At 37.9% G+C, this 15,882-nt stretch overlaps 1 protein-coding gene across 1 annotated transcript in view; it reads left to right on the plus strand.

Annotated features, from left to right (window-relative positions):
* ACE2 (angiotensin converting enzyme 2) overlaps positions 1-15,882 on the plus strand; it is a 53,361-nt gene that overhangs the window by 12,372 nt on the left and 25,107 nt on the right. Inside the window, exons 2-6 of the mRNA XM_006164692.3 lie at positions 3,756-3,914; positions 6,272-6,365; positions 8,656-8,799; positions 12,507-12,619; positions 15,260-15,365. Of these exons, the coding sequence (XP_006164754.1) occupies positions 3,756-3,914; positions 6,272-6,365; positions 8,656-8,799; positions 12,507-12,619; positions 15,260-15,365 (616 nt within the window). The remainder of the gene's footprint in view (positions 1-3,755; positions 3,915-6,271; positions 6,366-8,655; positions 8,800-12,506; positions 12,620-15,259; positions 15,366-15,882) is intronic.

Genomic DNA, 15,882 nt, shown 5'->3' on the forward strand with positions numbered 1-15,882 from the left:
CCTACTCCTGCATATTAAAGAGAAGACTAGACTGTCATATACAATCTACAGGACAATGGTTGCTAGCCTGAATTTCAGAGGTATGCATAGGCGGGATGACACCTGGGGTATTCCAATTACTTGCTGTATGACCTAAGGAAAGTGACTTAAGGAAAGTTACTTGCCTGCTCTGTGTCTCATTTCCTTCATTTGTGAACTGGAGAGTATAACAATTCCTTCACACAGTTGTCATGAATATTGATCAAGAGGCAGTTTCTGAGACATTGGGAGTGTTCAATGAGGAGAGAAACTATTTGCCATTTTCACTGTCACTGGTTCCTTTATATTTTTTTCTGGTCTGTTAACAGTCACTTCCATGTACCATTTCTATCAGTACCTCTCAGAGACTGTCTAGTACTAACAGAATAAAAACAAAATTCCTTGGACTGGACGTAGTCATGCCTGGAATCCTATCTGTGGAATCAATAATATTTAATTACTTTGTAAAAATTATCACAAGCTTAGCAGTTCAGAATAACACTCATTATTATCCCAGTTTATGTGGGTCAGGAGTCCAGGCACAGTTTAGATCTTCAGTTTCTTCTTCTTCTCCTTCTTCTTTTCTTTCTCTTCTTCTCTTCTTGTTATCTTCCCTTCTTCTTATAATTTTTTTTTTAAAAAATGATGAAGGAGATCCTATTCCCAAAGTCTAGTCACGCAGCAATCCCCTTCTTCTAGTCCTCAAGCCTGTCAAGATCCTGGGTACTTGTGCACGTGCCCAGCATGTTTCATGCTGACCTAGCCAGGAATTTGAACCACCATTGCCATGTGGTATCTGGCTTCTCTCGAGCGGAGCATTACCACTGTGTTACAGAGCTGATCCCCTGGATCTTCAGTTTCTAAGTCTCATAATGTTGCATTCAAAGTGCTGGCTAGAGCTGGATCTCATCTGAGGCTCAACTGGGGGCAGATCCACTTCCAACCTGATGTGACTGATGTTAGCATTTAGAATCTTGCATGCTGCTGAACAAAGTTCCTTAGGTTACTGCAGAGTATAATTCCTTAGTTTACTGCAGAGTATTGATTAGAGGTCATCCTCAATTTCCTGCCATGTGGCCATTTTTCATAGCGTAATTCATGATATGGCATTTTGCTGGATTAAAACCAGAAAGAGAGAGAGTCTTCTAGGAAGATAAACTTTGTAATCTTACATAACATAACTAAATACATCCTGTCACATTTGCTATGTTGTCGGCTACAAACAAGTCACATACTCGCTTCTACTTCTACTCATTCTCAAGCAGAGGAAATCACACTACAGTGTGAGCACCAGAAGGCAGGGATCATGGGAACCGTAGTCTGCCACTGGGGCCAGAATCGAATGCTGGTGGTTGGTTGCCATCACCTCTGTTTATTTCTCACCACCTTTCTGCAATATGAAAAATGAATACAGAGTGATTTTCTATGTCGTAGGGTTGTTGAGAAGATAAAATGAAGTAAATTACTTTATAAAGTATTCTATACCCACTGAACTCTTAACTACTTTTCTTTCTGTATTCATGATACAGGACATGTGCATGCATCATGCATGAGAGAGAGAGAGAGAAAAAGAGAGAAACATCCTTCACAGGGTCTTGTCATGCCACAATCCCCTCCTTCAATTTCTCCAGCCCTTCAGATCTTGGGCACTTGTGTGTGTGTCCAGAATGTTTATGGCTTACTGGACTGGGGAAGTCAAGCCATGGTTGCATGTAGGATCCAGCTTCTCTTGAGCAGCATATTACTGCTGTACTTATGAAATCGGCTCCAGGTAGTATCTACTTTAAAGTCTCCCTTAAAGTTCAACCTTTTCATGAGGGCTTGGCTATGCATGAGTTACTTGCATGAGTTTCTCCTTTCTTATGACAGAAACTATTGGTCCACTCATAGTCCATACGTTATCATATACTCTCACGTTTCATGAATGAAACATTTATGATACATACCTATCTGTCTGATAAAATTGTGAACAACTACAGGATAAGGAATTTTTCTCTATAAATAATAAAAATAACTAATATTTATTAAATGCTTAGGATGTGTTAGGCACTCTGGTAAGCATCTTTTTATTTGTTATTCTAATCCTTAAAACAACTCCTTGAGGTAAGTCCTGATATTACTCTATTTTGCAGGTAAAATAAGTGTAGTCCAGGGAGGTTAAATAATTTTCCCAAGGTCACAGAGCTAGTCAGAGATAGCTAACCCCAGGAATGAAACTCTTACTTGCCTCATACACCACACTACCTTTTTTGCGTGGTCTAGAGCAGTGTGATGTATAAAGTCATTACTCACTTTAGTTTTTGATAAATGAATTTGTGTGTTGAGAGAATACTACAGTAGAGAAGTCTGGGGAAGTCCATTTACCCTTTCTCTCTTTCTTTCTTTTTTTAAGAATTATTTCCTTTATTTGATTTATCATTATTGTTACTTTCAATTTGTCTAGAGTGAGAAACAGAGAGAGAGAGAAAAAGCAAGAAAACAAGCTGCCAGGTCCAGGACTCATACCATGGTCAGCCATGTGGGAGTCCAGCACCCTCAACCACCATGCCACCTGCCAGTCCCGAGATGTCCATTTCTCTACTGAGGTTTAAGATAGGGGACAAGTGTGTGTCCTGGAGTCATCACCTTCTTTTTTGTTGTTGTTGTTGATAGAAAGTCACCACGGGGCCAGCCCCATGGTCTGATGATTGGGGGAGCCAGATTTGATAGGGAGAACTACATGGTTTGAGTCAGAACCTTGGCTTGAAAAACATGCTGAAGGGACCAGTAAATGGCATAATGGTTATGGCACTGGACTCCCATGTAGTCTACCATGGTTCGAGTACCAGACCAGGCAACTTAAAACACACCAGCGAATATATGTACGTGCCCAAGATCCCGAGAGGAGAATGGAAGAGAAGGGATTGTGGCATGACCATCCCCCGGGGGGTGATTTCTTGCTTTCTGTCTTTCTGTCGCTCTGTCTCTCTCTGTCTCTCCAGTGAGTACAGGCTCCCTAAAGTAAAAATCTCTCTACAAAATAATAAAAATAAAAATAAAAGCCATGCTGGATGCATGTGCACTTATAATCTTGACAAGATACAGAAATGAAAGAGGAGGGATTGTGTCATGATCTTACCCCTCTGGGAGGTGATTTCTCCCTGCCCCCTATGTCTCTGACTCTCTTTAGCAAGTGTATGTAACCTCTGGCAATTATTTTCACAAAAGGAAATCACCATGGATACTAAATGGCCATATTCTGGGCAACCTTCTATTGAAGTCATAATTAAAAATTGGAACCCTTGGGGTATGTTGTGGTGTCTAGGAGTGTGTTGTCAACTGGTTCTCATTTCTCATGGTTCCCATCATCATGAATATCTGTATCCACATTATGTCCATTCAGAGCTCTATCGGGTTCTCCTCTTAGAGTATTCATCTTTGAATCTCTGGCCTATTCACCTGCATCACAGCACTAAGAATATAAATTCCGGGGTCCCACAATGTGAATTATCTGTGAGTACTTATTTCCAGTACTGGGGACAGGGCCCTTTGGAAAAACTAGGCACTGAGCCAGAAAGAGAGAGTGACCAAAAGTGGCCTGGTTCCTCTTAACCTAAATCTTGTCCTTCAGCAAAGTAGAAGACTAAACCTCTCGGGAAATATTAGATGTTCCACTAGACGTTATTTGGACTTTTTCTCCTGTTCGATCTGTTCATGAAATGCCATTCTGACCTCAATTTTATTTTTTGTTATTTCAGAATGAAGCTGGGGCCAAATGGACTGCCTTTTATGAGGAACAGTCAAATCAATCTAAAAGATATCCACTACAAGAAATTCAGGATACCACAGAAAAGCTTCAGTTGAAGGCCCTTCAGCAGACTGGGTCTTCAGTGCTCTCAGAAGATAAAAGAAAACAAGTATGCTTATGAACATTTTAGTATTGATCCCAAGAGTTCAAATGTTTGTGAAATATTAACCATAAATCTCACCTGTAACTGCTTTCTTTCTCAGCAAAGATAGTAATACTGGCATTGGAAAGAGCTTTGTGCCTCGGTAGAGTGACTATATAATTTATTTTTCAAACTAGAATCTTTTTGACTGTGAAAGAAGATACTGGCAATAGTTAGGTTCAGACACAGAATCAAATTGGGATTATATGAGGCATTGTGGTACATATGGATATTCTCTGCAAAAGTCACCTTCCTGAGGATTAGGAAGCTTGAAGAATATATTTGGTCTATATCATTGGTTCTCAACTAGGGTGATTTTGCCTCCTGGGGAAATTTGACTATGTTTGGAAACATTTTTGGTTGTCACATCTTGGGGATACTGTTGGCATCTAATAAGTAGGGATGCTGTTGAACATTTTACAGAGCACAGGGCAGCTCCCCATAACAAAGAATGATCTGGTTCAAAATGTCAATAGTGCAAAGCTAGGAAAGTTCCATGTGGAGTCTGATTCTTTCCCCCTTTTATCTTTAACTGTCCTTTGTGACTTCTTTAACAAGTGGCTAACAACCTCAGTTCAAATTGAGATTCAGCTCTTCACAAGACAACCATTCCATGTGAGTCCCTTCAATTAATGGAAAATCCTCCCTCTATTGAGTGTAAAGTGACTTACTTCCACCTGGTTCTACCTTCTAGATTCATACTGCTCTTTTCCATAATAGTTTTTACTTGGGGCGGGGGGGGGGGGGGGGGGGGATTTGTGCTATAGGGTGCATGCGCTCACTGGAGAGACAGAGAAAGCAAGAAATCACTTCCCAGAAGGGATAGCCACACCGCAGTCCCGTCTCCTCTATTCTCCTCTTGGGGTTTGGGGCACGTGTGCACACATGCCCTGTGTGAGTTTTAAGCTGCTGGGTCCAGGATTTGAACCGTGGTCTACTACATGGGAGTCCAGCAATATGACCATTATGTCATCTGCTGGTCCCTTCCAAAATAGTCTTTAAATAAATGAAAGCAGCTAATTTTTTAAATGAGCTCTTTCTTTCTCCAGACTAAACATCCTTTACTTTGTTGATTTTCTGCTATACAATGGTTTTGAGTCTCCTCACCAGTCCTAGTTGGTCTTCATTTTGTCAGTATCCTTGAACTGAGCTTTGTAGCACTCTGAGTGGACTTTGGTCCGCACAGAGGTGAGTACGAATATGACATTGTGCAGTCTGTGCTCTACATGTACTAAGGCAGTCTAAGACTATATTCAGGCTTTCTTTTTCATTTTAAAACAATTTCAAATAAAGTTTATTTATTTAATTATTTATTTGCTACAGTGTGTGTGATCTTGCTGGGGGCAGGAGGAGGGAGAAAAGGAAAGTGAGAAATCAACACCCCCTCCCCCATGGAGATGGCCACACCACAATTCCTTCTTCTCCTTATCTCCCTCCTTTTCGGATTTTGGGCACACAGGTACACATGTCCAGGATGTTTCTCAAGCTACCTGGACTGGGACTCAAACTGTGTGGTCAGCCATGTGTGATACAGCTGCCTTCACCACCACATCACCAATTGGACCTGTCTTTTTTTTCCTCCCTCATAGAGTGCATACACTCACCTGAGAGAAACAGAGAAAGGGAAAGTGAGAAATCACCCCTCAGGAGGGATGGCCACACTGCAATCCCTTCTTCTCCTAGGATTTTGGGCACACACGCACGTGCCCGGTGTGATTTTCAAGCCACCAGGTCTGCGGCTTCAACTGTGGGTCAGCCATGTGGGACTCCAGTGCCTTAACCACCATGCCACCTGCTGGCTCTGTCCCTTCTCTTTGAAGCCATTCCTAAGCATTCAAGTTATTAGTCCTCCTATAGTGCCATATTACTTTTTGATGAAAGTTATAACACTTGCTATTCTGTTCTCAGTTATTGTCTTTATAGATGCCTCATTGTCTCATGACTTTGGGGTTCTTGAGAGCCAGCAACTTGTTCATTTCATAATTGTCAGACTACAGAACATAATAGAGTTTCAGTAAATACTGAATGAAATAAAACAAAAAGAATGAACTTCTCTTTATATGTATAGGTGAAAAATATTCTTGGTGGTTAAAAAGATCTGTTTATTTCAATTACCCCACATATATTTATCATGTGTTTATAAATCTTTGTACTGGTTGACAGTGGGAAAACTTTACTGAAATATGTCTTCCATTCATAGAGGAAGATACTTGGCAAAGATGTCAATTGTTATGTTTTGAGGCATCAAAAAGTCACATGGCCAAAAAGGAAAACTTTATGTCAGCATTCTATTTTTAACATTGTTTATTATCTTTAATTTGCAGTTAAACACTATTCTAAATACAATGAGCACCATCTACAGTACTGGAGAAGTTTGTAATCCAAATAATCCTCTGGAGTGCTTATTGCTTGAGCCAGGTAGGCTTTCAATTTGGGGCAATGATTATGAAATTTATTTTTTCTCTCAAGTTTTAAAAATGGTGTTTACATTAGATGGTAATACTGTGCTTCTCATATAGATAACCCAACAATGGTGAGATTTCAGAGATGTGTGTTCCATCACATAAATGCTCTCTTAACTGTTAACAAAACCTCACTGTTAATTCTATCACATTCAAAAACTTTAATTAAGCTAGTAGTTAAATTATTTCAAGTTTCTTTGGGGACATATTTGCAACTACAGTAAAAGTGAGGAAATTAACAAATCATGAGACTTAACTTAATAACTTTATGACCTTGGTATCTGCCGACCTTACTTTTATTTCTCCCATCATGAATACACCGTATATTGGTTCAGTTAAAGATATTACCATATACATTAACAACAGATAATTTTCTGTTTTCGTGTCCCTTAAAATGTTTTGCTTCTTTCTTATTCCCTTTGATTCCCTCCCTCTCACCCTTCCCCATTACCCAGTCCCCTCCCATACTGTCTATAGTATTCACAGTTGCACTCCATGCCTTTATACTTCCCAATCTTTCAGTTTCTGCCATAGAATGCAGACATTTAGTATATATTGAGTGGGAACATATAATGTCTCTCTTTCATAGTCTGACTTACTTTACTTAGCAGTAAATCTTTCATATTTGTCCACTTTCTATCAAACACCAGGATCTTTTTTTTTTTAATGGCTGAGTAGTGTTCTGTAGTGTATATATGTCACACTTTTTCAATCTATTCATCTGTTTGTGGACATTTGGGTTGGCCCCATGTCTTAGCAATTGTGAATAATTTTACAATAAACATGGACATGCAAGTGGTTTTCCAACTGAATGTATTCCTGTTTTTTTTGGTAGATACCCAGGGGTGGAATTGCTGGATCATATGGTAGTTCTATTTGTAGGTCTTTGAGGAACCTCCATACTGTTCTCCACAGTGGCTATACATTCCCTCCAACAGTGTAGGAGAGTTCCCTTTTCTCCACAGCCTTGCCAGCACTTATCATTCTTTATATATTTTTAATCTTAGCTATTCTGACTAGGGTTAGGTGGTATCTCATTGTGGTTTTAATTAGCATCTCCCTTATGATAAGTGATGCTGAGCATTTTTTCATATGCTTTTTTGGCCATTCATATGTCTTTGAGAGTTGTCTGTTAAGCTCATTTGTCCATCTTTTAATTAGGTTGATTTTTTTCTTTTCAAGTAAGATGTTTGAATTCCCTGTATATTCTGGTTATCAATCCCTTATCTGAGGCCTAGTTTGCAAATATATTCTCTCATTCTGAGGGTTGTCAATTCACTCTTATTATTGTTTCTTTTGCTGTGCAGAAGCTTTTTAACATGATATAATCCTACTTGTCTATTTTGAGGGTTATTACCTGTGCTTTGGGGAGGGTCTTATTTAAGAAGTCTTTGCCTACTCTAATGTCTCTGAGTTTCCCCTGTGTTTTCCACCAGTAATTTTATAGTTTGTGGTCTTAGGTTTAGATCTTTGATCCATTTTGAGTTGACTTTTGTTAGTGGTGAAAGATAGGGGTCCAGTTTCCTCTTTCTGCAGATGGATACCCAGTTTTTCCTGGTACCATTTACTAAAGAGATTTTCTTTTTCTCACTGTATTATCTGGTGCCCTTTGTCAAAAATCAGTTGGCTATATGTTTTGTGTTTATTTCTGAGGTCTCTATTCAGTTCCATTGGTCTACATGCCTGTTTTTGTGCTAGTACCAAGCTATTTTGATTATCACAGCTTTGTAATATATTTTGAGGTCAGGGAGTGAGGTGTCTCCTATTCCACTCATCTTCCACAGTATTATTTTGGCAATACAGGGTCTTTTATGATTCCAGACAAATTTTATGATTTTTTTTTCTAAATCTGTGAAGAGTATCTCTGGTAATTTGATTGGGATTGCATTAAATTTGTAGATTACTTAGGGTAGAATTGACATTTTGATTATATTCTCCCAATCCAGGAACATGGGGTATCTTTCCACTTTTTTGTGTGTCATTTTAAATTTTTTAACAATATTTTTGTAGATTTCCTTGTAGAGATCTTTGACTTCTTTGGTTAGGTTTATTCCTAGGTATCTTGTAATTTTTCTGGTTATTGTAAAGAGATTGTTTTCTTCAATTCTACCTCAGTCTGCTCTGCTTACTATTTGTGTATAGAAATCCCAACCTTACTGTTAATTCTTTAAAGTTTATAAAATTGTTTACAAATAAAATGTTTACAAACGTATGTTCATTTTCCTTTGGGTGCTTTGCAATAACAGGCTTGGACGACATAATGACAAAGAGCACAGACTACAACGAGAGGCTCTGGGCTTGGGAAGGTTGGAGGTCTCAGGTGGGCAAGCAGCTGAGGCCATTATATGAAGAGTACGTGGTCCTGAAAAATGAGATGGCAAGAGCAAACAGTAAGTTTATTGGTCCATAGAGGTCCTGAAGCTCTCTATGGGGCTATGCGGCTATGGGGATATTTCTCATGTGTTACCATGCCTGCCTTTTGATATCAGAGATAGCCCTCAACTATTGATCATCTGTTGAACAATCCAGGTTATTTGCCTAGGAAGAAATACCAGAGAGTAATAAAAGGTACATTGGCATTCTGCAGTTTGAAGAGCTCAGGAATGAGACTCAACTATGGAGCCTTAATTAATTACCCACAAATTATGAATTATAAGTTATTCAGGAAAGTCTCAGGTCACCAAGGGTGTCTGAGAGAGTCTGGAAATGGAGTGAGTATCCTATTTACCAGATAAGATGAAAGACAGACACTATCCTTCACTAAAACCCTTATGGCCACAGTTCATTCTCAAAGGCTATTTGCATGCCTACTTCAGGATTATGTTCTAGAAAGAAAAAAAAAATAGATTAGGCTGGAAACCTATTTTCTGCATTTGTAATTATAGCTCAAATCATGTGGTAATAAAAATTCTAACATGGGAAGGAATTTCCATATCTCTTAACTTATTCTCCAGCCTGAATAATGAACTGAAGTCGTAACATTATGAATAACTTTATGTTTTGGTGACTCATTGCCCTCTGGGGTTGAGTAAGGAAGAATTTTTTTTTTCTCATTCATTGCTTCTAAATTTCTTCCTCTGCCAGTTAAACTCATGTTCTCAAGCCTTTGGCAAGTTAGAGACAGTAGCTTATCACCATTTAAAAAAATAATATCCTGCATATCCTTCCATCAAAATATTTATTTCTCTCATCTTCTTGGTCACTTATTGCCAGTGTATGTGTAAACATAAAAATTATTAAAACACATTTACCAATTTTATTAGCTAATACCATAACACAAACTCGTTTCCTGATGAGATAGTAAATAAAATTCATAGAGATATGTCATGCATACATATAATTTACAGACAAACACAGGCTCACTGCCACAGTAATTAAGGTGAATTGGTTCAGATCTGAAAATATAAGTCCCTGAACAAAATGAAAATTAAAAAAAAAAAACCTCAGAGACCCAATTGCATGTTTTTTTAAGAATTATTTATTTAATTAATTCAATTTATTATTATTCTTAATTTGACCAGAGAGAGAGAGAGAGAAAGCAAGCCACCAGGCCCGGGACTCAAACCGTAGTCGGCCATGTGGGAATCCAGCGCCTCCAACCACCACACCATTTGTCACCTCCCCCCCAATTACATGTTTTAAAGCTAAATATGCAAACTGACCTATGGACAGAGTAGAGAGGGGCAGGGTAAAGAGACTAGGAATATGCCTCTGTCCCTTATTAGCTATGTGATGTTGGACAAGTGATTTAACCACCCTAAGCACAGGCTGTTGATGGGAATGTTTATTGAAGCAGTTCTTATGGAAAACAGTATGGAAGATCCTTTAAAAAATTAAAAATAAAATTACCATATGACTCAGCAACCCACTTTCTGGTATATATCCAAAATAAATGGAATCGCTACTTCAGAAAGGTATCTGCAGTCTCATGTTCATCATAGCATTATTCACAGTAGCCAAGATATAAAAATAACTTAAGAGTCTATCGGTGGAAAATGGATCAAGAAATTGTGAATAATATGAATATTATTCAATCTTTAAAAAGGAAGCCATCTTGTCATCTGCCACAACATGGATAGACCTGGAGGACACTATATTGAGTAAAATATGCCAGACACAAATAGAAAACTATGGCATTATCTCACATATATGTGGAATCTTAAAAAAAAAAAAAAGGTTCAAATACACAGAGATAGATAATAACACAGTAGTTACCAGGGGTAGGGTGGGAGGAAGAAATGAGGAGATGTTGGTGAAAGGATAAAAAGTAGCAGGTATGTGGGATGAACAAGTCTTGAGATCTAATGTACAACATGAAGACTGTTGTTAAGAATAGATTCTCTTCAGGATTTTTGCTAAATGAGTAGATTACAGCTTCTCTTAAAGGGAAAAAATAAGTAACCATGTGAGATGATGGATATGTGAATTTGTTTCACTATAATACACATTTTACATCATGCATACACACACAGGCACACATGCACACACATATATAGACAGATATACACAGATAGATAGATACACTCAATCACATCATAGTGTATCTTAAATACATAATAACATTTATTTTAAAAATATGCATAGGCTGTTAATCTGCACAGTGGGGAGTTATAATAACTACAATCTTGTATAGTTTTTGTGCTAAACTCCTGGCACAGAACAAGAGCTTCACAGACATTAGCTAGTGCTATTACTCATTTGCATTTTTTCAAGCTGATGTTTAGAAGGGCATCAAAAATGTGATAAACCTTTAGTCTTCTTTTAACTTCCCAGCAAGTATTAACTATGTACACTATGCTTTCTTCCTTTCTTTTGTCTCATGTTCTCCTCTTTCTCCTTTTTAAAAAACAGATTATGAGGACTACGGGGATTATTGGAGAGCAGATTATGAAGTGGAGGGAGAAGGCAACTATGACTACAACCGCACCCAGTTAATTGAAGATGTGGAAATATGCCTCTGTCCCTTATTAGCTATGTGATGTTGGACAAGTGATTTAACCACCCTAAGCACAGGCTGTTGATGGGAATGTTTATTGAAGCAGTTCTTATGGAAAACAGTATGGAAGATCCTTTAAAAAATTAAAAATAAAATTACCATATGACTCAGCAACCCACTTTCTGGTATATATCCAAAATAAATGGAATCGCTACTTCAGAAAGGTATCTGCAGTCTCATGTTCATCATAGCATTATTCACAGTAGCCAAGATATAAAAATAACTTAAGAGTCTATCGGTGGAAAATGGATCAAGAAATTGTGAATAATATGAATATTATTCAATCTTTAAAAAGGAAGCCATCTTGTCATCTGCCACAACATGGATAGACCTGGAGGACACTATATTGAGTAAAATATGCCAGACACAAATAGAAAACTATGGCATTATCTCACATATATGTGGAATCTTAAAAAAAAAAAAAAGGTTCAAATACACAGAGATAGATAATAACACAGTAGTTACCAGGGGTAGGGTGGGAGGAAGAAATGAGGAGATGTTGGTGAAAGGATAAAAAGTAGCAGGTATGTGGGATGAACAAGTCTTGAGATCTAATGTACAACATGAAGACTGTTGTTAAGAATAGATTCTCTTCAGGATTTTTGCTAAATGAGTAGATTACAGCTTCTCTTAAAGGGAAAAAATAAGTAACCATGTGAGATGATGGATATGTGAATTTGTTTCACTATAATACACATTTTACATCATGCATACACACACAGGCACACATGCACACACATATATAGACAGATATACACAGATAGATAGATACACTCAATCACATCATAGTGTATCTTAAATACATAATAACATTTATTTTAAAAATATGCATAGGCTGTTAATCTGCACAGTGGGGAGTTATAATAACTACAATCTTGTATAGTTTTTGTGCTAAACTCCTGGCACAGAACAAGAGCTTCACAGACATTAGCTAGTGCTATTACTCATTTGCATTTTTTCAAGCTGATGTTTAGAAGGGCATCAAAAATGTGATAAACCTTTAGTCTTCTTTTAACTTCCCAGCAAGTATTAACTATGTACACTATGCTTTCTTCCTTTCTTTTGTCTCATGTTCTCCTCTTTCTCCTTTTTAAAAAACAGATTATGAGGACTACGGGGATTATTGGAGAGCAGATTATGAAGTGGAGGGAGAAGGCAACTATGACTACAACCGCACCCAGTTAATTGAAGATGTGGAGAGTATTTTTGCAGAGGTAACCAGAAAATTGTATTTGGAGAAAGACATAGGGCAGCACACAGGAAGAAGGAGTAAGAAACAAAGGCATTCTAGCTTGTTCTTGACACACTGGTTAGCCATTCCCAGGCCTCATAGAGTTAGAGAATTTGAGCTTGAAAAGATTCTAGAGAATAATAGGGCATCTACTACAGAGGGGCAGAATTGCTGTTTTTCTTCTCCTTTCAGTCACTGATCAGTAATTACCAATTGAAAGATTACAAGTAGAAATGGTCTCTGTGAGCTGCCTGGGGCTGGCATTGTCTTCCTTTGTTAGCAGACAATTGATACTATTATTTCAGTAGCCTTTGACTAAGAAAGAAGTGAGAGTCTTGTGAGCAGAAAATGTTCCTGGGTATATCCCTTTTCCTTCATTTTGAGCCCCATGCCACCAATTTACCCATGCACGTTCAAACTTCTGATGCGATGCTACTCTACCACAGCCATAGTTAGCTGAGTGTAGCCATAGTAGAGTCTGAGGAAGGACATTAAGGAGAAAAATAGAGAGGAAAATCATTTATGGGACAAAGAAATGGGTTATTATCTATCGAAGGTAACTTTATAGTATTGTTAACTGGACTGGTAAGAAACAGACACATGTTGGAATACTCACTTTGCAAATTAAGTAACATGTGATTGAATGTATAAAAGAAATTGAAATTTAAAAATTAAAGAAAAAAAAAAAAAGGAAGATGGACCCACCGCCACCACCACAAAAAAATAAAAAAAGGAATGGGCAAAAGATTTGACAAGGCACATCATTGAAGAAACTATAGAAATGGCAACTAAGCAAGTAAAATGTTATCAGGTAAATGCAAATTAAAATTATGATGAAAAAAATCCCCTACACATCCACCAGAATGTCTATAATCAAAAGGATACTTGAGTTGGCCTTGTAGCCTAGTGGTTAAGGGAGTCAGATCCCATATGGCTAACCACAGTTTGAATTCCAGACATAGCAGCATGAAAAACAAAACAAAAAGCCTGTGTGCCCCAAATCCCAACAGGATGGAGAAATCGAGAAGGGACTGTGCTGTGACCACACTCCATTGGGGGTTGCTCACTCTCTCTCTTTTGCAAGCACACATGCCTTCTGACAATTAAAAAAAAAGGATACCAAGTGTTGAGGAGGATGTGGAGATATAGGAGACCTCATACACTGTTGGCAAAAATGTAAAAGGGAAGAATTGGAAAAGGTTTGCAATTTTTTTCATTATTTCCTTCCTTCCTGTCTTCCCTTCCTTTTCCCTTCTTATTTTTCTCTTTCTTTGTTCTTTTTCTTTCTTTCTTTTTTCCTAGACAGGATCTTACTGTGTTGTTCAGGCCAGCCTCAAGTTTGCTATCCTCCTGCTCTACCTCTTGTGTCACTGAGATTACAGATACACACCACTATGCCTGGCCTTTAGGCTGGACTGGAAATCAAACCAGGGCATCCCACATGGTCCCAGCCTGCAGAACATAGCATCTTAGGAGCATGCATCACTGCTGCTGGGCAGTTTGGCAATTTCTTAAAAAGTTAAATGCACACTTACCATATGATTAGTTATTCCAACCTTAAGTATTTATAAATGTAAACATATATCCATAGAAAGATTTATACACATAAGCCCATAGCAGAATTGTTCATAATAGCCCCACATTGGAGATAACCCAGTCACCCTTCAATTGGTGAATGCATAAATAAACTCCGATATAGTCACACAATGGAATACTACTCAGTAATAAAATGGAACAAACTACCGATATATGCAGTGGCATAGAGGGACCTAAAAACATTCTAAGTGAAAGACGCCAGACACAAAGATCACTTATTATATGACTCCATTTATATGAAATGTCCAGAACAGACAAAACTATAGAGACTATACATCAGTTCAGTGAAGTGGGAGTGAAATTGAGTGCAATGAGCACAGGATATTCTTGGAGGGTGATGGAAATATTTGGGGTTGATGAGTTCCCAACATTTGTAGTTTAATAATAAAACTCATGAAACTATACTCTTAAAAGTGGGTGAATTTTATGGCATGTAAATTACACCTTAATTTAAAAACCTAGGAAATAACATCTTTAAAAATCAAAAAATCATTTTTTAGGGACTAGCAGTTAGCATAATGACTATGTTGCTGGACTCCCATGTGGTCAACTGCAGTTCGAGTCCTGGACCCAGTGGCTTAAACTCATGCTGGGCGCATGTGCATGCGTGCCCAAGATCCCGAGAGGAAAATGGAGGAGAAGGGATTGCGGCGTGGCCATCTCCCCTGGGGGGTGATTTCTTGCTTTCTGTCTCTCTGTCTCTCTCTGTCTGTCTGGTGAGTACATGTGCCCTATAGCAAAAAACAAAACCTCTCCAAAAAAAAAAAAAAAGAGAAAAAAAATGTTTTTTGTATCTTGTTATTTTTGGGGACCTATGTTTTTCCAGGTATGTTTTTTGATTTATGCAGTGGAGTTAGTCATCAATATGTGGAAAAAGGGGTGTTTTCAAATTCACCAAAATATTAGGAGGAGAAATTATAATTTAGGGAAATTTTACTTGTCTAAAGAAGTTCCTATTGCTAGTGTTGGGGATATAAAATTGGAGTTGGCTACTCTTGGTATTAAACGTTCTTCCTGGGCTTTGCAGATTAAACCATTATATGAACAACTTCACGCTTATGTGAGGGCTAAGTTGATGAATGCCTACCCTTCCAAAATCAATCCAACTGGATGCCTCCCTGCTCATTTGCTTGGTAAGAAACCCAGGAATCCTTTGTGTACTTGACTCTAAACTTTGGAAAAATCCTATGAGTGAAGTAAGTAACACTATAGAAATCATTCCGAAAACACTTTCTTGACCAGAAAAGCCATTTTAAGTAATTCTGTTACAATATTTTGTTTCATACACAGAAAGTTATTATGTTAGCCACAATCCAAAGGATAAATAGGTTATTTATGATAATCAGAGAAAGCATTTCAGATTTAAATGAGTACGGAAAGGGGGGAACTAATTTTTAGTATTCAAGTTCATTGGTTAAGCTCTTGAAGTGTATTTGTAATGTTACTATCATTTTGTCAAAGGAAAGCAGCTTGGAAGGCCGAGGATAGTCAGGGATGAGAGAAAGGCTTTCTAGAATTAAGGTATATCCTGGGTGAAAGCTTTATAAGTTAATTCTAGACTGATTCAATTACTCTTGCTAAAAAGTACTGTTTTGAAATCATGTGAATAATGAATAAAGGAAGATGGCCATTCTCCCTCTCCCAACCCAG

Source organism: Tupaia chinensis, unplaced genomic scaffold, assembly GCF_000334495.1.
Source record: "Tupaia chinensis unplaced genomic scaffold, TupChi_1.0 Scaffold143678_1, whole genome shotgun sequence".
Taxonomy (NCBI): Eukaryota; Metazoa; Chordata; class Mammalia; order Scandentia; family Tupaiidae; genus Tupaia; species Tupaia belangeri.